Here is a 21,189-nt window from a genome sequence, read left to right as displayed (position 1 = left end):
CTTTCTTTCTTCCCTTCCTTCCTTCCTTCCCTCCTTTCTTTCCTCCCTCCCTCCTTCCTTCTTTCCTCCCTCCCTTCTTCCTTCCTTCCTTTCTTTCTTTCTTTCTTTCTTTCTTTCTTTCTTTCTTTCTTTCTTTCTTTCTTTCTTTCTTTCTTTCTCCTTTTCTTCCTTTCCTTTACTTCTTTCTTCTTTCCTTTCTTTCTTCCCTCCTCCCTTTCTTCCCTTCCCTCCCTTTCTTTCCTTCCCTTCTTTCTTTCCTCCCTCCTCCCTCCTTTCTTTCTTCTTTCTTTCTTCCTTCCTTCCTTCCTTCCCTTCTTTCTTTTTCCCTCCTTCCTTTCTTTCCTCCCTCCCTCCTCTCTTTCTTTCTTTCTTTCTTTCTTTCTTTCTTTCTTTCTTTCTTTCTCTTTCTTTCTTTCTTTCCTTTCTTTCCTTCCTTCCTTCCTTCCTTCCTTCCTTCCTTCCTTCCTTCCTTCCTTCCTTCTTCCTTCCTTCCCTCCCTCCCTCCCTCCCTCCCTCTCTTTCTTTCTTTCTTTCTTTCTTTCTTTCTTTCTTTCTTTCTTTCTTTCTTTCTTTCTTTCTTTTTTTCTTTCCTTCCTTCCTTTCCTTCCTTCCTTTTCTTTCTTTCCTTCCTCCTTTCTTTCCTCCCTCCCTCCTTCCTTCTTTCCTCCCTCCCTCCCTTTTCCGTCCTTTTTCCCTTTTTCTTTCCTTCCCTCCTTTCCTCCCCTCCCTTCCTTTCCTCCCTTCTTTCTTTTTTCTTTCTTTCTTTCCTCCCTCCCTTCCTCCCTTTCTTTCTTTCCTTCTTCCTTTCTTTCCTTCCTTCCTCCTTTCTTTCTTCTTTCTTCCTTTCTTTCTTTCCTTCTTTCCTCCCTTTCTTTCTTTCTTTCTTTTTTTCTTTCTTTCTTCTTTCCTCCCTCCCTCCCTCCCTCCCTCCCCCCTTTCTTTCTTTTTCTTTTTTCTTTCCTTCCTTCCTTCCTTCCTTCCTCCCTCCCTTCCTTCCCTCCCTCCCTCCTCCCCCCTCTCAAGCTTTCAGCCTCCCACTCCGCTCTGCCTGGGGGACGAGGCCTGCTGGGACCCCACGGAGAACAGCAGCTGCTCCCCCCCCACCCCAAAGCTGCCTTCCCTCTTCCCTCCTCCTGGCTGGGGAATTCTGGGCGGTGAAGGCCGAGGTCGGTGGAGACCCTGGAGGACGGGGGGGGCGAGTGACGTCATCCTCCCGGCTGAGAGGCGCTGCGGGTCCTCCGACCGGCTCCCCTCCTGCCCAGGGCGACGAAGGAAGCGGCAGGAGCGGAGACCCTCCAGAGAGCGGAGGCTGCGTTCAGACGACCCGCCTTCCCCCCCTCAGACGCGCGTCAGCTCCGCGCTAAGAAACGCCGGGATAACAGCGAGCGGGGCTGGGCTCCCTCTGGGCCCGAGACTGGCTCCGGGGAGGCAGCCTTGGGGGCCTTTAACCAGCTCCTGGCGGGGGCCCTGTTGGGTAAACCAGGTTTAAAGGTGGCTTGCCTCCCTCGCAGGACGGCTGGGAGTGGGGGGGACCAAGGAAGGGAGTCAGGCCAAGGAGGGACCCCAAGGAGGGCTGGACTACAGCTCCCATCATCTAGCAGTCCAATGCAGAGAGAGTGTTCCCGTAGCTAAGAATGGGAAGGCTTCCCTCGAGGCCATCCAGTCCAACCCCTGCTTGGTCCCAGGAAGCCAAGAACGGCATCTCTGCAGCCCATAGGGGGGGGGACCAGCCCCCCTCCTCCTGTCTCGATCACGTGTCCCTCAACCCCGCGTGCTTTCCCACCGCCCCTTCAACTTTGGAGAGCAGCAGGTGGGACGGTGGGGCAACCTCCCACATCCAGGTTGGCTTCCCTGAGCCCTGCCGGCTTCGGGGGCAGAGCGAAGGTCCCGCGTGCCGTGTGTGAACGTACCTTGATGCAGGCATCCTCCTCGCTTGGAGGGCGGGGGGGGGGGGGCAGCTACCCTTGTGGCTTCGAACCCCCCACCCCCCCACCTCATTTTCAGGGGGTCTCAAAATAGGGTGCCGCCTCAATGGGGAGACAGCATTTAAAAAAAAAACAACCCAGTTTTTTTTCCTTTTCCATCACACACACACACACATACACGCACACAGCCCTTCCTCAGCCTCTGCCCCCAAACTCTCCTGCGGGGCTGCCCCCTCCCGCCCCCTCCATTAGCCCCCCGTCCCAGAACCGCCTCCCCAAGAAACAGCTTGATGGGCGCAGGGCGCCTTTGCTGCCCCTGAGGGGGGCTTCAAGGGGGCCGTTCGGGGCCCTTCCCTCCCCCGGGGTTGGAACCAGGGAGAGAGGAGGGGGCTCCGGCGGCGGCTCAGCCCCCTCCCCCCCTTCCCAGGAACGGCGGGGCATTTCCAGGCGCTCCAGAGGCGCGGGAAAGGGGTCGCCGGTCCGTTCCCCAGGCTTGGAAGAAGGACGCCCCCTACTCCCCGCCTCCACCCCTCCACCGGGCCGCGGGCCGCTCTTCCTCCCGAGCCCCGGAGGCGGGAGAGAGCGGATGCCGACGAAAGGAGGGTAGGAGCGGGGCCAGCCGCCGCCAGCGGCGCCCAAAAAGGGCAAGTAGAAGAGCCTCCGCGTTCCAGGGCAGTGTACCCTCCCCCGGAATGGCAGATCGGATTTCATTGCACCCAAATGAATCCGCAACTCCCTAGAACGGGGGGTGTCTCCCAAACTTGGCCCCTGGAAGACTTGTGGAGACCCCCCGTTCTAGGGAGTTGCGGATTCATTTGGGTGCAATGAAATCCGATCTGCCATTCCGGGGGTGGGGGTACACTGCCCTTGAACGCAGAGGCTCTCTACCTGCCTAGAACGGGGTCTCCCCAAACTTGGCCCCTGGAAGACTTGGGGACGTCAAGTCCACAAGGCTTCAAAGGGCCAAGTTTGGGAGACCCCCTTCTAGAAGGATCTCTGCCCTAGAAGTACCCCCAAAATCGCGGTGGGAAACCCCCTCCACTTCAGCCCGGTGATTGACTCTACACCCGCCTCCCACGCCCCCAACACCCCACTCCCACGGTTCTCCCGAGGCGGCCCCTGTCCCCTCCCGTCCCGCTCCCGACTGACCTGCGGTCCCGGCGGCCGCGCAGCTCCTTTCCCTGCGCTCCGGGCCGCGCGCTCAGCCGGCGGCTCGCTCGGGCTCGCCCACCCGGGCGGCCCCGCTCAAGGGCCGGCCTCGCCTGGGGCGGGGAGGGAGGCGAGGGGGGCCTCCGCGGCGGTCCAAGGCCATCCTGGGCAGGTCGCGTGGACGGACGCTCGTGGGCGCCTCCTCTGGGGAAGCCTCGCCGCCTTTACTCGCCTCCCCGCGGGGGTGAGTTGCGCGGCCGGGGCGCTTTTTCTGCCGCCTCGGACGCGGCTCCCCCGAGGAACTTTCAATCCCGCCCTTGACGACCCCTCCCCACCCAACGCCGATGGGGAGAAGTTGGAAGGAGCCGGAGAAAGTTGTTTCTGGTTCTGTCTGGGTCCCAAATGGGGAGGTGGGCGGGCTGTGCTCTCCATCCTCTCTGGATGCAAAAAACCCCCACCCGTTTTGGGGACGCCCTCTCCCCAATTCCCCCCCATGGGGGTCTTGCTGTCAGCAAAGTCACCCCTTCTCCCCGCCCGCCTTGGGGCAGCATTCCCCGCCTCCCCTTGGCCCGGCTGGGCTTCTCAGGGGGGCCTGGGCAGCTGTGCCCACAATAGGATGGGGAGGGGCGGGGGAGGCGAGAGGCTGAATAGGGGAGAGGCCGCCTTCCGTCCCCGCGCGAGGAGGAGGAGGAGAAGGAGGGAGACCCCCCCAAGCCACCCAGGGAGACGGGGGTCGCCCGTTACCCTGGAGATGGGAAGGGATGCCAAGGAAGGGCGAGGGGCACCTTAGGACCACCCCTCCCGCAGGGTTGGGGAGCAGCCACCCCGGGCCCCGGTGGGTTTGTGGGGGGGGGAGGGTAGGGGGACCAGCCCCGCCTCGCATCCCCTTTTATGCCCGCTTCGGTTGCCCCGGGTGACGAGGCGGTGAATGGGAGGTATGGGGAGCCGGCGGCTTCAAACGGGGGCCAGAGAATGGAGACCCCGGGCTAATCCGGGCTCCCCTCCCGCCTTCCCCCCCACCCTCCTCACCCCCGTGCTCTGCCCGCCCCCTCCATTCATCCCGGACAGAAAGAGAGGCGGCCAGGCATTCTTCCCGAGTGTGTGTGGGGTGTGTGTGCGGAGAGTGCATGTTCCAATTTTGGGGAGGAGGGAAGGGGAGGGAGGACGGAGCAGTCCCCCCACTCCAGTTCCAGTGGGACTGTGGGCTTCTTCTTAAACCCAATCCATACACACACACACTCTCCAATTCCTTTCAGGCTGCCTCTCCTTGGCGTGGCTGGTCCCCTCTACCTTTTCCAGCTCTCTGTGCCAGGCAGAAGTACCACCGGTGAGGTTTTCCTCACTTTTAAGAAGAACCCCCCCTCCACGAAAATAGTTTGTAGGGTGTGTCCGCTCTGCAAAAGGGTTCGATCTGTAAAGGACCAGGCTGAATAGTCAAGACCTTGTTGATGATCCAAACTCTGTCAAGGACCTTGGAGGACTCATCTCTAATGACCTAAGTGCTAGAGCCCACTGTAACTACATAGCCAAAAAGGCGTTAAGAGTTGTTAAACTAATCCTGCGTAGCTTTTTCTCCGGTAATATCACACTACTAACTAAAGCATGCAAAACATTTGCTAGACCAATACTCGAATACAGCTCAGCAGTGTGGAACCCACATTACGTATCTGATATTAGCACAGTTGAGAAAGTCCAGAAATATTTCACAAGAAGAGTTCCCCGCTCCTCTACTCGTTGCAGAATACCTTATGCCACCAGACTTGAAATTCTAGACCTAGAAAACCTTGAATTACGTCGTCTTCGGTCTGATCTAAGTATAGTATATAAAATCATACACTGCAACGTCCTACCTGTCAATGAACAGCTTCAACCGTAACAACACAAGAGCAAACAATAGCTACAAACTCAAGGTTGATTGCACCAAACTTGATGGCAGGAAATATGCCTCACCCCCTCCTGCCACGCAACCCCCAGTAATCCTTTCGGCGAACATTTCTCAGTGTGCCTGCATCCCCAGCCCAGCTCTCAGTAATCCCCCCCCGGGCCCCCCCCCCCCCCCCCACAGAGAAGGACACGGACGCACTCCCAGAGGCCCCCCCTCAGCCTCCAGGAAGCCACGGAGGGGAAGGCCACTGGCCGGTTCGGGACGCCGTACCCCCAATACGGCAATGATGGGCTGGTAGAGGAGGAAGAGCAGCAAAGCCCCTGCTGGGTTGGGGAGGGGCTTAGAAATTGCCCACATTCTTGCCAGGGGACCCTCCAGGAGGGGGCTGCGTTCCCAGGAGTCTCCGGGTAGGACCAACCCTCCCCGTGTAGATCCCAGAGGGGGGACACTCCCGCCGGGAGACTAAGGAAGGGACCCTTAGCCAGGAGGCTCCTCCATTTCTCCCAGCATCCCTTGGGGGTCTCTCAGTGCCCCCTCCCCAGGAAAGCCAAATTACAGGCCCCCCCGAGAACGCTGCCACGGAGGCCTCCTTGCCCCTGATGCCAGGCCTGGCATCGGGACCAGCCTTCCCAACACACCAGCCGGCCCTCCAACTGGGCAGCCAGCCAGGGGTCCCCAGCTGATTCTGGAGATATGACTTGGGGAGGGGATTTTTTGGGGGCGGTTGGTCATCGGGGTGTTTGCATCGTCCAGCCACGTTTTTGAGCCGAGTTGTTTATAAGGGCAGTAACGGTCAGCGATATTCAAGAGCAGGGTCTCCCAGCTTGGCCACTTTAAGACGGGTGGACTTCAACTCCCAGAATTCCTCAGCCAGCAACGCGTTGCTGGCTGAGGAATTCTGGGAGTTGAAGTCCACCCGTCTTAAAGTGGCCAATGCTGGGAGACCCCTTCAAGAGGGCCCAGAGGGGTAAGCGGGTGGGTGGTCTCCCCCCAAGACCCCTTGGAAAAAGCTGCTTTCCGGCTCTCCTTCCACTTCCAGCCCCCCCCCTTGTTAAGCCCACCACTCCTGTCTCCCTGGGCTAGTCCCTCTGTGAGTAACTCATTCGTGGCTCCCCCGGACTGGCCAAGGAGATGGCGTCCTCTCCGAAGCCTTCCGTCGGACACCAACCCGGTGGTCAACTCATAAAATATTTCTCGGGTCTTTTTAAGAGTTGCCGTAACAGAAAGGGAGAGGGGAGCAATGCGGCAGCATGGAAACCGAAAGTGAATAGTTTTTCCAAAGATAGTAACTAGGAGACGGAAGTTTGTGCCGTGCAAAATTCGAACGGGAGAGCCCTGATGGATGACTCTGGGCTATGGAGCTATCCCATTGGAGAATAGGAATTGTGATACACCCAGAGGGTGAAGGGAAAGCCAGGGTCAAGGGTGACAATGAACGATGGTGCCTCAGACTTGGCTGCACCCTATCACCGTCTCTTCGGGACAGTTTGGGTCCGTTGGGACCGTCCAGAGGCAAAGATATTGGCTGCAATCTCAGACCTTCGAGATTGCATGCCGTACCGTCTCGACGTCAGTTCCGCCCTCCCACCCAGGCAGTGCTAAGCATGTTAACTCCCCATAAATCCTTTGGAAGTTTTGCTTGATGATTTCAATGGGGGGTCACTGCGGGAATCCCTCTTTTTTTTTTTTCAGCTGAAGTCTTGATTATTCAGAGTGGAAAAAAAACACCTTTATTTAAATTCCACTGATTGCTCGATCAATCCACAGGTGAATATAAAACTCCTCGCCACCAGCAGCCTGAAACAGCAATTGCACCCCTCGGCAGGGATGGGTGGGGGGTAGGCAGGTGAGCCTTGTCAGGAAGAGCCCCCCCTCCCTTCCGTAAAAGTCCAGGGCCCATCCTTCACGCCCCCCGGGGCAGCGACAGGCATCAGCGGAGCACCAGGTCTGTCCATGGAGTGCAGTGTCTACCGAAAAGAGGGCCGAGAGTCCTTCCTGGAAGTGTATGTTCGCGAAGGTCTCTCCCCCAGCAGGGGGCAGCAGAGGCTCAGATGAAAAGGCCCCCTGGTGGAGGAAGAGGAGGTTGTCAGGGGAAGGAAGATCAATGTGCTGGATCACCTCCCCATATCCCCCCCCCCAAGCCAGCCCTACCTGTCACTTCCAGGCTGGCTCCCGTGATATATCGGCTCTCGTCCGAAGCGAGGAAGGCACAGACGTCGGCCACATCTGGGGGGAGGAGGAGGAGGGGAGGTCAGAGTGAGGCCCGGAAGGCAGAGCCCGCCTCAAGGTGCCCAGAGAGGCTCAAGCCAGTCCTTGCCAACTGGGCCACCAAAGCCAGCTGTGAGGTCTTTGAAGGAGCCCAGAAGCCCCTTTAAGACTGGTGGACTTCAACTCCCAGAATCCCCTGGCACTCATTGCCACTTGATTTGTCCACTATTGCCCCAGATCAGAGATCTCCAAACTTGGCCACTTTAAGACGGATGGACTCCAACTCCCACAATTCTCCAGCCAGCTTTGCTGGCTGAGAATTGTGGGAGTTGAAGTCCACCCGTCTTAAAGTGGCCAAGTTTGGGGACCCTGTTCTATTCTTAGGAAGAAACTTCTGAAAAACTGTGGAAAGCGGGCTCGGTGTTGCATCTAGTTTTGGTCCCCACACTAAAAAAAAAAAAAAAAGATCTTTTTAATTGGTTTGTTCTTTTTTCCCTGTAAAAGTTGGAATGGAAAAAGTAAACATTGGATAAGATAGGAAGTTGAGTGTAAAAAAAATGAATATATCACTATCGTCATATTTGCACGTAAAAGGGATGACCTGGAAATAGGTTGTCCGCTGAAAAAGAGCCTTTTTAGTATTTGCAGTGTGAAAAATGGAATGAAACTTGTTTTTGTTTTTTTTTAAAAAAAGATCTTGAGATTCTTAGAAAAAGTGCAGAGAAGAGTAAACCAGGAGGATGAACAGGGCTGGGATTCTACCAGTTCACACCTATTCGCTAGAACCGGTTGTTAACCTTCTAAGCAGTTCGGAGAACCGGTTGTTAGAAGAAATTACAGGGCTAATCCTGTAAGGAAGGCAGGAAGGAAACATTCTGGTGTTGCTTACAGAAACTGCCTCTCCGTTAACCCTTATTGCATTCTTGGCAGGACTAGACTTCCTGTCTCAGGAACTTCTCTGGAGTTTTCCCCCCTCCTTTGCTGGAACTTTGCTTGTGTGGAGGGACCGTTCAAAGTTACAACGGCACTGAAAAAAGTGACTTATGACCCTTTTTCACACTTACGACTGTTGCAGCATCCCCACAGTCACGAGAGGCCAGGCAAGGAGAGGCCTCATGTGGTGATGTTGAGTTGGCCACGCCCAGCCAATCACATGACCACCAAGCCATGTCCACCCAGTCACCTGACCACCAAGCCACGCCCACAGGACCAGTTGTTCAAAATTGGAATCCCACGGTCTAATGATGAGGGGACTGGAGACTAAAACATACGATTGACGGTTGCAGGAACCGGGCCTGGCTAGTGTAGTGAAGAGAAGGACCAGGGGAGACATGATAGCGGTCTTCCAATATTTGAGGGGCTGCCCCAGGGAGGAAGAAGGGGTCAAGCTATTCTCCAAGGCCAGACAGGGCATCATGGATGGAAACTGAACAAGGAGAGATTCGACGTGGAAATAAGGAGAAACTTTCTAATAGTGAGAACCGTCAACCCATGGAGTAGAAGTTGCCCTTGGAAGTTATGGGAGCTTCATCCCTGGAAGCTTTGAAGAAGAGACTGGACTGCCCTCGGTCAGAAATGGGGTAGGGTGGGGTTGGAGTAGATCAGGGTCTCAACCTTGGCCCCTTGAAGACTTGTGGACTTCAACTCCCAGAATTCTAGGAGTTGAAGTCCACAAGTCTTCAAGTGGGCCAAGGTTGGAGACCCTGACTAGATGACCTCCAAGGTCCCCTCCCAACTCCTGATTTTCTTCGGTTCAAGAGTTCAGCACCCTGGGTGGACCGAGAGGGAAGGGAGCCAGGCCTTTGGGCCTCTCCTCCTTGCTGGGCCCATCTCTTCTGGGCCCCATGGGACATTTTGTGGGGGGAAAGGGAGGTTGGGGCGGCCGAGGCAGAGAGGACCTTCGCCGAGGGCCCCCCCAGGCCCAGATTGTTAGGAATATGAGTCACAGCTAACAGGTATTTGGGTTAGAGATATATAAACCAGGATAGACCTTTTTAATGCTGTCTCTTTTAAGAGCATGCTAAAAACTGCAATTGGGTGTGGTTACTCAAACGGCCAAAAGATGGAGCCAGAGACCTGGGTTGTTTTAGTCTTAGTCTTTAATCTCAGAAGAGTGTGTGTCTCAGTCTCTGTTTCCTTCTGTTGGAAAGCATTGCCGTTCCTCCATTTTTCCTAATTGACTGATATTTCTGGATTTAATGTCAGTCTTGTTAGGGATAACATTGTTTACCCTAACTGGTTTGGGTAAAAATAATAAATAAGTTATCATGGTTTGTTGGTTAAAGTATGTGTAACTTTAACTACAAGAATGTAATTAAGGGTGTGGTTGTAAAAGCACCATAAAAGAAGCAAGTCAATTGCAGCTCTCTCTCTCTGGCTTAATGATACCTAATTACTGGATGGATTGATGACTGCGTTTTTCCTTACTGGAACGGAGGAGAGAAAGGAGTGTTGATTTCTCAACGGAGAGAAGAGATAATACGGACTGATTTATAGTAAGTGAACTGACATTGCCTATCCTCGACTGGACTGACGGAAATGATACATGACTAATGGACCGTTTATTTTGACTATGCTATAATTCATAATGGAATAAACTATATTTTTGATAGCACAAGCGTATCAGTAAATATAAACTTATCTCACACATTTACCTGTCTGCCTATCTGACTACGCTACACATTCTGTTTAGTTTGTTTTCCTTAACACTCGTTGGGGAATTCAGGCTTAACAAGTCTGATACTGAATTTTTTTTGGACACTGGACTTTGTTATTGGATTATCCCTGGATTTGAAAAACTGACTGATTTTACCTGTAAATGTCTTTGGACTGCTTGTTTTGGACTTTGCTTAAACCTTTATGGAAAGTAAAAAAACCCTACATTTACTGTACAGCCTATCTGTGTGCTGTGTGTGTGTATTATTCAAACACTTCTCTCAAATACGTCTCCCTGTACGCGCTCATTCTCCTAACGGGGAATTACCTCAACACAGATCACAAGGGGGGAGGGAGAGCTTCTCCTGAGCGACACTCTGCGTATGAGCAGAGGCACCCTTTCCCTCCAGTTTCGCACCCCAGCCCCCAATCAATGAAGAGCAGCTGGACAAAGGCCTCACCTTCGGGCTCCCCCAGGCGTCCCATCGGCACCATCGCAGCGAACTGGGGGGGGAGGGAAAAAAACGAAAGGAAATGGGCCACGTCTCTTGTACAGGCCCCGCCCCACATACCGACCCCCCCCGGCCGAGGATCTGCAGGAGGCGCTGACCTTATCCAGGACTTTGGGGGGGACCTTGTCCGTCATGGGGGTGCGGATGAACCCGGGCACAACGGTGTTGCAGCGGATGCCGTACCTGGGCCAAGGAAACGGAGGAGGAGGAGGAGGAGGAGGAAGAGGAGGGACAAAAGCACCGGTGTGAATCCAAGCCTTCGTCTTCGTAGAGGGCTGGGCCTTGTGGGGCTTCGAGCCGTCCCTCTAATGCAGGGGTCTCCAACCTGGGCCCCTTGCAGACTGATGGACTTCAACTCTCACTCAGCCAGCAAAGCTAGTCTCCAAAGCCAGGGGCAAGGGGAGGAAGAGGTCCCTTGAGCATGTGCCGAGTGCACTGAAGAGTTCTCAATACAGGCCTCTGGCTAGTCACTGATTAGATGGATTGGCTGGTCCGATCTATATCAGGGGTCTCCAACCGTGGCCCCTTGGAGACCGGGGGGGGGGGGGACTTCAACTCCCAGAATGCCTCAGCCAGCAGAGCTAGTCTCCAAAGCCAGGAGGAATTCTGGGAGTTGAAGTCCCCTCGGTCTGAAAGGGACCACGGTTTGGGGGGGACCCCTGCTCTACAAGCAGGCCCCCGTTGGAGTTCGGGCCGTCCTCAACGTTACGACGGGTTCATTTAGTGGCCAAAGTTACAACGGCCCTGAAAAAAACCCCGCCTTAGGACCATTCTCCGCCTGCTTAGCACCTCCAGGGTCGCTCCATCCAAATTGAGAGGCTCGGCAATGGAGGAGGAGGAGGGGAGCCCCACCAAGCTCAAGGGGGAGGGGGCCCCCAATTCCCTCCCCCACCCCCAGAGGGAGGCTCACCTGGCCAGCTCCTTGGCCGCCGTCTTAGCCAGGGCCTCCACCCCTGCCTTGGAAGCTGCGTAGTTCACCTGGCCCAGATTCCCCACCTGGCCGAGGGAGAGAGAGAGAGAGAGAGAGAGAGAGAAGGTGGGGAGGGGGCCGCCTGGCAGAGAGAGAGGGGCCCAGCCTCTCACACCCCCCCCACTGCCCTGCCAGGAAGCCTCCCCCCCCCACAGGAAGCGACGGCGGCTGTACCTTCCCCACCACGCTGCCCAGGTGGACGATGGAGCCTCCGCTAAGCCCGCTCTCCACCAGCGCCTTGGCCACGGCCTGCGTCACCAGGAAGGCGCCCTGCCAGGAGGGAGAGAGAGAGAGAGAGAGGGTGGGGAGGGAGAGGGAGGTCCTTGGTGGGCTCTGGGCTTCCTAGGGATTGGGATGGGATGGGACGGAGACTAGGAGAAGATGAGATCAGGATAGGGGGAGGCTAGAAGATAGAGAATGGAACAGAATATAGAGTAGGATAGAATTAGAATGATAGATAGATAGCATAGAACATAGAATAGAAAACAGAATAGTATATAGAATAGAAAATAGAATATAGAATATAGAATAGAAAACAATAGAATATAGAATAGAAAACAGAATAGTATATAGAATAGGAAAGAGAATATAGAATAGAAAACAATAGAATATAGAACAGAACATAGAATAGGAAAGAGAATATAGAATATAGAATAGAAAACAATAGAACATAGAATAGAAAACAGAATAGTATATAGAATAGAAAATAGAATATAGTATATAGAATAGAAAACAATAGAATATAGAATAGAAAATAGAATAGAATATAGAATAGGAAAGAGAATATAGAATATAGAATAGAAAACAATAGAACATAGAATAGAAAACAGAATAGTATATAGAATAGAAAATAGAATATAGAATAGAAAACAATAGAATATAGAATAGAAAATAGAATAGAATATAGAATAGGAAAGAGAATATAGAATATAGAATAGAATGTAGAAAACAGAATAGAAAATAGAACAGGAAATAGAATAGAATAGAATATAGAATAGAATACAGAATAGAAAATAGAATAGAATAGAATATAGAATAGAATACAGAATAGAAAACAGAATAGAAAATAGAAGTGTCAGCCTTCAAGATCTTCCTCCTTTCCTTTGCTTCTTTCTGGCTGTCATGAAGGGGGAAATGTATGGGACGTGAGCTGAAAGTGTTGCTAACTGATATTGTATAAACTGGGGAGGGTTTCTATTTCTTGCTTAGCTTTCTCTTCTCTGCACAACTGCAAACCTTTATCTGACTAAGCCAAGGTCAACTAATCATCACCACTGGAGATGTGCCCATGATGAAGTTCACAACTTTTAATTGGAAGAACCGTTTGGAACTGTTGGGGGTGGGAACATTTCGCTCCCTTGATATATGTGATGTGCGTGCCTATTTCCCCAGATTCAGAATTTTCTTGTTGCTACCACTTAACTTCCAGTAAAAGATGTCTTTTCTCTAATCACAAGTGTAAGTATTTCTTTCTTGGATTTTGAACGGAGCACCAGCTGACAAGAATAGAAAATAGAATGTAGAATAGAAAACAGAATAGAATATAGAATAGAATAGAAAATAGAATAGAATAGAAAATAGAATGTAGAATAGAAAATAGAATAGAATAGAAAATAGAATGTAGAATAGAATAAAGAATATAGACTATAAAATAGCATAGAATATAGAATAGAGTAGAATATAGAATAGAATAGAATGTAGAATAGAATAAAGAATATAGACTATAATATAGAATACAGAATAGAATGAAGAATAGAATAGAAAACAGAATAGACTATAAAATAGAATAGAATATAGAATAGCAAATAGAATAGAAAACAGAATAGAATATAGAATAGAATAAAGAATAGAATAGAATAGAAAATAGAATAGAATAGAAAATAGAATGTAGAATAGAATAAAGAATATAGACTATAATATAGAATAGAATATAGAATAGAATACAGAATAGAATAAAGAATAGAATAGAATACAGAATAGAATATAGAATATCAAATAAAATAGAAAACAGAATAGAATATAGAATAAAGAATCGAATAGAAAATAGAATAGAAAACAGAACAGAATATAGAATAGAAAATAGAATGTAGAATAGAATAAAGAATATAGACTATAAAATAGACTATAATATAGAATAGAATAGAAAATAGAGTAGAATATAGAATAGAATAGAATGTAGAATAGAATAAAGAATATAGACTATAATATAGAATAGAATACAGAATAGAATGAAGAATAGAATAGAAAACAGAATAGACTATAAAATAGAATAGAATATAGAATAGCAAATAGAATAGAAAACAGAATAGAATATAGAATAGAATAAAGAATAGAATAGAATAGAAAACAGAATAGAATATAGAATAGAATAAAGAATAGAATAGAATAGAAAATAGAATGTAGAATAGAATAAAGAATGTAGACTATAATATAGAATACAGAATAGAATAAAGAATAGAATAGAATACAGAATAGAATATAGAATAGCAAATAAAATAGAAAACAGAATATAATATAGAATAAAGAATAGAATAGAATATAGAATAGAAAACAGAACAGAATATAGAACAGAAAATAGAATGTAGAATAAAGAATAGAAAATAGAATGTAGAATAAAGAATAGAATAGAATAGAAAGTAGATTAAAGAATATAGACTATAATACAAAAAAAGAGGCAAGCAGGAGGAGGAAGGGGAGCGGAGGAGGCCAGAAGGCCAGAGAAGGAGATCGGGATGGAGCAGAGGGCTGGAGAGGAGAGGGAACTAGGAACAGGGATAGAATCCGGAAGGGACCCCCAGAGGCCATCTAGCCCAGCCCCCAGCCCAAGCAGGAGCCTCTCCCCCCCCAGCCCAGGCCATTGCCTCCCCCAGCCTCTCTCCGAGGGACACGTGGGGGGGGTTGAGGCGGCGTCGGCACCTTCAGGTTGACGCTCAGGACGGCCTGGAAGGCGGCCTCGCTCTGCCGCAGCAGGAACTCGTCGCGCGTGATCCCCGCGCAGTTCACGCAGACCGTGGGCGGCCGGGAGAAGCGCGCCTGCGCAGAAAGGAGGGGGCGGGGGTGAGGAGGAGGAGCCCGGCGGTGGTGGGGGTGCCCGGGCCACGCCCCTCGCCCGGAAGCCACGCCCCCTCCGCACCTGCAGCCCCCGCAGCAGCTCCGCCACGCTCTCGGCGCAGCTCACGTCCACCCGCGCGGCCCGGTGGTCCCCCGGCGGCATCGCCCGCAGCGTCTCGCCCGCCGCCGCCTCGTCCACGTCCGCCGCCGCCACCGTGGCGCCTTCGCGGGCCAGGCGGAGGCTCACCGCCCGCCCGATGCCGCTCCCGGCCCCTGAAGAGACGGGAGGGAGGAGACCCGTCAGGCCCGGCCCGGGACTTTCTCCCCTGCCCCCCTCCCGCCGCACCGACAGCCCCACCCCCCTCCCCGCACCGGTGACCAGCGCCAGCACCCCGCGGAGCCTCAGGTGCGCCGCCATGGCCGGAAGCCCCTTCCCGGAAGTGGGCGGCGATCTAGGCGGCGCTCTCGGTCTTCCAGAGGGAGCGGAGGGATGCGCAGGCGCAGAGCGAGCAAGCTTCTCCCGCCCGGAGATTTCTCGCCTTCCTTTGGTGCCAATCCCGCACTTAGCGCTGGGAGAGGGAGGAGGAGACGGAAGAACACCTGGCGCAGCTGCTTGCAGGGCCCCTCCCCGGGGCAGACACCCCCCTTTCCAGGCTAGGCCTTGCCTTGCATAGAGGGCACCTATGGTCACAGGGGCCTCCAAACTGGGCCCCCTTTAAGACTGGGGGGACTTCAACTCCCAGAATTCCTCCTGGCTTTGGAGACTAGCTCTGCTGGCTGAGGCATTCTGGGAGTTGAAGTCCGCTGGTCTTAAAGGGGCCCAGGTTGGAGACCCCTGATATAGATCAAACAAGCCAATCAAATCTATTACTACCAACAGGCCTGCCTTCAGAACTCTTCAGGGCACTCGGCACATGCTCAAGGGACTTCTTCTTCCCCTCCCAACCTGCTCCTGGGTTTGGAGATTAGCTTTGCTGGCTGAGGGCATTCTGGGAGTTGAAGTCCGCTGGTCTTAAAGGGACCCAGGTTGGAGACCCCTCATACAGATCTCAAACAAACCAATGCCTTCAGAACTCTTCAGTGCACTCAGCACATGCTCGACAGACCTTTTCTCCCCCTCCCAACCTGATCCTGGGTTTGGATAGCTTTGCTGGCTGAGGGCATTCTGGGAGTTGAAGTCCGCCAGTCTTCAAGGGGCCCAGGTTGGAGACCCCAAGGTCCAGCCCTACTGTCCATAACCATGGCGGGCGTGGAGCCCAGAGGGAGGGGCGGGAGAAGCTGTGCAGGACTGACTCCCAGCCTGGCTGGGTTGACCGGCAGTCCTCGAATTCACGGGAATTGAACCCCAAACTTCCTGTTAACGGACACACCAAGTTTTTGCCCCGCTTTCTGACCTTCCCCGCCACGTTTATTAAGCTGCAATGGATAAAAAAAAAAAGTTAGCAGCCTGGTTGTTAAGTGAATCTGGCTTCCCCAAAGGGGGAAGAAGGGACACAGAGACGGCCGTAAACCCGCCAAGCATCTGCATTTCAACCCTGGGGAGGTTCCAACGGTTGTTGAGGGTGGAAAAACGGGTCAGAAATCCGTGCCGGTGCAGCCAAAGGAACGGACGGAAGTCAAGGACGGCCTGTATTGCGGAAGGAGCCCCTTTTCCCACGGGGCACCCCTTCCTTCCGAGGCCCGATGGCTCCTTTCCAACCTGAGGGCGAGGGCCCCTCGTGGGGCGGAGGAGACCTCAAGTGGGACAGCCGCGCCGCATCCCAACTTTCAAAGAAGGGCCTGTGGGCTCCGTGGGAGGAGCAGAACGAAGGAGCTGGAAGGGGTCTGGAGCCGAGGGGCGGGGCCGCATCTGAAGCCCAAGAACCACAGGAGAATCTTTTTCTTTGCTTTTTTTTTGAGTCAGGACGTCTTTATTGAAGTTGTTTTTATCTCCTCCTCCCCGCCTCCCGGAAGTGCAGCCGCTTGGCTGACCACGCAGAGCCACGTCTCCTTAAAGAGGAGGCCCGGAGCCGTTGGCAGCCTTCTGGGGGAGCCATCCTGCCGTTCCTTCCCCCCACATTTCTTCGGGTTACAAATCTTGCCCGATTCGACCCCCACCCTTATATAAAAAGATTATCAAAGAAATGTATGGCGGAACCTCCCTTCCCGTTCATTTTCTCTCTCTCTCTCTCTCTCTCTCACACACACACACACACACTGGTCACACCAGCTGCCCCCGAAAGCATGATTTTCATTTGCTCCCGGCCTCCCTGCCCCCTCCCTTAGCAGGCCAGGCGCGGGAGGAAGAGACGAGAGGACAGGAAGGGCCACCTGCGTTTGCGCCGTCCGGCAGGAAGGCAGAGGGAAGGGGGGGGCTGTGCAAATTCTCCCCCTGGAAGTGCCCACCCCCTTCTCTCTCTCTCTCTCACACACACACGCGTGTACAGTACAAGTGCACCACTTGCCAAGGTGCCCCGTGGGAGAGACAAGTTGGTCCCCTGGACGGCCAAGACCCATTTCCTGCTCCCGTCGCTGCCCTGGAGGACCGGAACGGACGGGCCTTTCGTGGAGTCCTCTGGAGAAGCGTGGCGGGAGTGGGGGTGTCACCCACCTGGGCAGGGGTGGCTTTCCTTACAGCGGCCTTTGCCTGCCACCGCCCCCGCCACCGCAGCCTCCTCTACTCGTTTGGGCGATGAAGACCATCATGACTACGCCGCCCAGCAGGCTGAGCACTTCCAGCAAGGACTGGACCGGACCGGATTCCTGCAGGAGCTCCGGGATGACGGAGACGGTGGCCACGTAGATGAAGCCGCCGGCCGTGAAGGGCAGGATCCAGGCGGTGGCCGCCTCGCCCACGCCCTCTGCCAGCAGGGAGCAGACGGTGCCCGCCAGCGCCCCCAGGGCCGTGACCAGCTGCAGCTTCATGGCCTGGGGGGGGAGGGAGAGCAGGCAGGTCAGCCAAGACCCTCCCCCTGCCCCTCTTTGAACCAAGGGGCCCTCGTGGCCACTACCACCCCGGGCCTTTGGGCCGGGGTCCTCCAAGTTAAGCCCCTCAACCCCTTCACCCACCTTCCGCTTCGTGCAGCCGGACTGGACGAGGATGGCGAAGTCGCCCACTTCGTGGGGCACCTCGTGGAGCAGGACGGTCAGGGTGGTGACGGCGCCGACGGTGCTGCCGGCCACGAAGGAGGCGCCCAGGGCCAGCCCGTCCGTGAAGTTGTGGGCGAAGTCGGCGGCCAGGTTGAGGTAGCCGGCCACACGCATGGCTAGAGGAGTGGAGGCGGGGGTCAACAAGGAGCAATGGGTCAAGCCCGGGCGCCCTGGCCGCACGAGCCCAGCCCAGCCAATCTCCGGATGGCCCCCTCACCCGACTGCGGAGGTGCCTCCGTCTTCCTGGCCGTGGGAGCGGCTGCTCTCCCTGCCGGCTCTCCGTCCCCCTCCTTCTCCCCTTCGTCATCGCTGCTCTTGGCCTTGGCGGCTGCAGGACAAGCGGAGGAGGAGGAAGAGTGTGAAGCCTGCGGGGGCAGCCCCCCTGCCGGGCCCCCACCTCTGCCCCAAATCTCCCAGGGATAGGAAGAGGTTTCACCCACCCGAACGAGGACGTGTGCGCTCCCATGCCAGCACCTAGAAGGCAATGCGCGCCCCCAGGCCCCCTGCGCATGTGCGCACAATCCCCTCCCACCGCCCTCTTACCTGCACTGCACACATGTGCGCCTCCCACCTGATTTCCGGGCCTTTACGGCCTCCCAGAGGCTCGAGGAAGCCTTTGCAGGCGGCGGGCCCATTTCATCCCTTCCGGTATTTCCGGAAATACCGGAAGGATGAAACGAGCCTGTTTTCCGGCCTCCAAAGGCTGCGAAGGCTTCCCTCGAGCCTCCGGGAGGCTGAAAAGGCCCGAAAATCAGCTGAGAGGCCCGTGCGCGTGCAGTGTTTGCCTGGGCCTCTGCCACAGGTTTGCCCTCACGGCCTTAGAGTCATATCCCGCTTCACGGTCTTCTTAAGCGGCGGACGGAGTCAGCCATCTTGCCTCCCCAACAATCTGGGCGCCTCCCTTTACTGACGCACGAAGGACGGAAGGCTGAGTCAACCGGGAGCCGGTCAGGATCGATACCTTCCCGCTTCCCGAGGGACCCACCTCCCCCTGCCCCCCGTCCCATGGGGCACAGCGCCCGAGCAGCCCTGGGGAGGGGTTGCCAGGGGGAGGCAGCCAGGAAGCCTGCCGCGGGCAGCCCTTAACCCACCGTGAGCGTGGCCGTGGCTGTGTCCGTGTCCCCCTTTGACGTGCCTGACGAACTTCTCCACCACCAGAAAGGCCACCAGGCCGCTCAGGACCCAGAGGCCGACGGCCATCGTGTGCTGGTGCTCCGGGCCTGGAAGGAGGGCGAGGCGGCAATCACGGAGGGGAGGGGTCTCTTTTCAAGGATTCCCCACCCCCACCCCATAAAAGAGAAGATCCCGCTCCGCTTGTCCCCTGGGAGAAAGGCGCCCCCTTTCAGCGAAGGGGAGGGGGAAGTCTCCCCTCTTCGGCCGCCTGGACCTTGCATGGACCCCCTACCTTGGTGGGAGTGGCCGTGGCCGGAGGGCCTGGCGTGGGAATGGCCGTGGCTGCCACCGCCTTCTTCTCCGTGAGGAGCATGGTGCTCTGCGGGGGGGGGAAGAGGGAGAGAAGCACCCGGTGTGGGAGGGGACCTCTCCGCCTGGGGAGGGGGGCTGCCTACCCACCCCATCCTCCCCTCCTCCCCCCAGGCCCTTGTGGCTCACCTGGGCAGCCTCCCTCCCTCCCTCCCTCCCAGGGGTGAGGGTGAGGGCCTGGGGAGGTGGACTCACCCAGGGCGTGGGGGATGAGGTGCAGGAAGGCGTCCCCAGGAGGCCCCGAGGCGAAGCCGAGGAGCAGCTTGAGCAGGGCCTGGTGCTGGGGGCTGTTGGACTCCACCGGGATGAGGAAGAGGATGAAGTAGGGGGCGGCGCTGATGAGGAGGGTCGCCCCCAGGGCCTGCGGGGGAGAGAGGGGGAGAGGAGAGAGTGGGGCAGGTGTCAGTCAGGGAGGGCAGCCCCGCCCCCTTTGGGAGAAAGCAAAGGGGGGAACGGTCCCCCAGGTCCACACACACACACACACACACTGGAGGCAACCAGGAGGGTGGTTTCAGCCCCTCCCCTCCTCAGAAAGGGCCTGGGAGGCTGTGCAGGGAAGCCCCCCCCATCATCCCTTGCGGGCCCTCTGCCCCACACCGGGGGTCCCTCCCCCTCCCACTGCAGGGGGGGGGTGTTGCGAGACAGCCTACAGGTGGCGCTCTCTCCATTAGGAGGCTGCGAGTTCGATCCTAGGCAGAGGCTAAGGTTTGGCCTAGGGGGGCTGGACTAGATGACCTCCCAAGGTCCCTCCCCCCTCTCGTTCGATCCTAGGCAGAGGCTAAGGTTTGGCCTAGGGGGCTGGACTAGATGACCTTCCAAAGATCCCTCCCCCTCTCGTTCGATCCTAGGCAGAGGCTAAGGTTTGGCCTAGGGGCTGGACTAGATGACCTCCAAAGTTACCTTCCCCGCATCTCGTTCGATCCTAGGCAGAGGCTAAGGTTTGGCCTAGGGGGCTGGACTAGATGACCTTCCAAAGATCCCTCCCCCTCTCGTTCGATCCTAGGCAGAGGCTAAGGTTTGGCCTAGGGGGCTGGACTAGATGACCTCCAAAGTTACCTTCCCGCATCTCGTTCGATCCTAGGCAGAGGCTAAGGTTTGGCCTAGGGGGCTGGACTAGATGACCTTCCAAAGATCCCTCCCCCTCTCGTTCGATCCTAGGCAGAGGCTAAGGTTTGGCCTAGGGGGGCTGGACTAGATGACCTCCAAAGTTACCTTCCCGCATCTCGTTCGATCCTAGGCAGAGGCTAAGGTTTGGCCTAGGGGGCTGGACTAGATGACCTTCCAAAGATCCCTCCCCCTCTCGTTCGATCCTAGGCAGAGGCTAAGGTTTGGCCTAGGGGGCTGGACTAGATGACCTTCCAAAGATCCCTCCCCCTCTCGTTCGATCCTAGGCAGAGGCTAAGGTTTGGCCTAGGGGGCTGGACTAGATGACCTCCCAAGGTCCCTTCCCCACTCTCGTTCTTATTCTCCGCCTTCTCCGTGGACTCACGTAGCTCCACAGCCAGAGGGGCTCCAGCTTCTCCCTCCTCCCGGCGGAGGCTCCGGGGCCGGGCGGCCCCCCGTGGGAGTGGCCCTGGGGGTCTCCCGGGCCGGGCCCGTGCCAGATGTGCTCGTGGCTGTGTCCGTGGCAGCCGGCGCCGTGGCCTCCGTGGTGCGCGTGCGCGTGCCCGTGCTGGGCGGAGGCGGCCCAGACCAAGGCCGCGCAGACCGCCAGGGTCGCCGCCGCCGCCCCCTTCGGAGCCCTCCGCCGCCGCTCATCGCCATCGCCCTGCCGGGGTGGAAAGGCGCCTTAGCGGGGCTCCGGGCTCCGTTTTTCCCCGCTGCGGCGCCCGGGAGGCCAGCATCGCCCCGGTCCCCTGCGCCACTCCCGCCTCCGCTCGGCCCGGACTCTATGGCCGAGCGCCCCCTCCGGGGGTCCCTCTGCGCCCGCACTCTATGGCCCCCGCGGGACCCTCAGGCTCACCCGGCTCCGAGAGACGCGCCGGGTTTACAACAGACGTGGCACCCAGGCCCCGCCCACCGCGGCAAACCCTCGCGAGAACGTTCCCCCAGACACACTTCTGTCCCGCCAGCCTCCGATATGGCGCCGCGGAGCGCCCGCCCGCGACCATCATGGCGGCGAGGTCTTGCGGCTGCGCCGCGGAGGAAAGTGAAGGCCCGCCCTCAGCAAAGATGGCCGCCGCCCGGCCTTTACGAGGGGCGAAGTGGACTTTTTCCCCTCGT

At 55.5% G+C, this 21,189-nt stretch overlaps 2 protein-coding genes across 3 annotated transcripts; both read right to left on the bottom strand.

Annotated features, from left to right (window-relative positions):
* Positions 1-6,666: 6,666 nt before the first annotated feature.
* HSD17B8 (hydroxysteroid 17-beta dehydrogenase 8) lies at positions 6,667-14,814 on the bottom strand. 2 transcript variants are annotated; one of them, XM_087953387.1, is made up of 9 exons: positions 14,728-14,814; positions 14,438-14,628; positions 14,221-14,337; positions 11,479-11,574; positions 11,245-11,330; positions 10,433-10,517; positions 10,284-10,326; positions 7,111-7,185; positions 6,667-7,023 (listed from the first exon to the last, which is right to left on the bottom strand). In XM_087953387.1, the coding sequence occupies exons 1-9, from the start codon at positions 14,771-14,773 to the stop codon at positions 7,007-7,009; spliced, it is 756 nt and encodes a 251-aa protein (XP_087809513.1). In that variant the 5' UTR covers positions 14,774-14,814; the 3' UTR covers positions 6,667-7,006. The 2 variants fall into 2 exon arrangements, with proteins under 2 accessions (XP_087809513.1, XP_087809512.1); XM_087953386.1 differs by lacking the exon at positions 14,221-14,337.
* A 1,417-nt stretch (positions 14,815-16,231) lies between these two features.
* On the bottom strand, positions 16,232-20,989 carry SLC39A7 (solute carrier family 39 member 7). The gene is made up of 8 exons (XM_087954309.1): positions 20,930-20,989; positions 20,456-20,734; positions 19,162-19,327; positions 18,890-18,976; positions 18,576-18,704; positions 17,702-17,812; positions 17,404-17,600; positions 16,232-17,262 (listed from the first exon to the last, which is right to left on the bottom strand). Exons 5-8 carry the CDS (start codon positions 18,682-18,684, stop codon positions 16,966-16,968), a joined length of 714 nt encoding a protein of 237 aa, XP_087810435.1. The 5' UTR covers positions 18,685-18,704; positions 18,890-18,976; positions 19,162-19,327; positions 20,456-20,734; positions 20,930-20,989; the 3' UTR covers positions 16,232-16,965.
* Between the last annotated feature and the right edge of the window lie 200 nt (positions 20,990-21,189).

This window comes from Notechis scutatus, chromosome 2 (assembly GCF_049901735.1).
Source record: "Notechis scutatus isolate UNSWTSFEM ecotype Mainland chromosome 2, rNotScu1.2, whole genome shotgun sequence".
Classification (NCBI taxonomy): domain Eukaryota; kingdom Metazoa; phylum Chordata; class Lepidosauria; order Squamata; family Elapidae; genus Notechis; species Notechis scutatus.
Note: the sequence above shows the minus strand (reverse complement) of the source record. Positions and strands in the feature narration are given on the sequence as shown.

What these genes read in the sequence shown, in the direction of transcription:
- HSD17B8 (XM_087953387.1), bottom strand. Translation starts at nt 14,773, where the DNA reads ATGGCGGCGCACCTGAGGCTCCGCGGGGTGCTGGCGCTGGTCACCG. An exon ending in AGCTGCTGCGGGGGCTGCAG is followed by an intron (nt 14,338 to 14,437) that starts GTGCGGAGGGGG and finishes CTTTCTGCGCAG; the next exon opens with GCGCGCTTCTCCCGGCCGCC. An exon ending in TCCTGAGCGTCAACCTGAAG is followed by an intron (nt 11,575 to 14,220) that starts GTGCCGACGCCG and finishes CCCTCCTGGCAG; the next exon opens with GGCGCCTTCCTGGTGACGCA.
- SLC39A7 (XM_087954309.1), bottom strand. Translation starts at nt 18,684, where the DNA reads ATGGCCGTCGGCCTCTGGGTCCTGAGCGGCCTGGTGGCCTTTCTGGTG. An exon ending in CAGCCACGGCCACGCTCACG is followed by an intron (nt 17,813 to 18,575) that starts GTGGGTTAAGGG and finishes CTTGTCCTGCAG; the next exon opens with CCGCCAAGGCCAAGAGCAGC. An exon ending in GGAGGCACCTCCGCAGTCGG is followed by an intron (nt 17,601 to 17,701) that starts GTGAGGGGGCCA and finishes CCACTCCTCTAG; the next exon opens with CCATGCGTGTGGCCGGCTAC.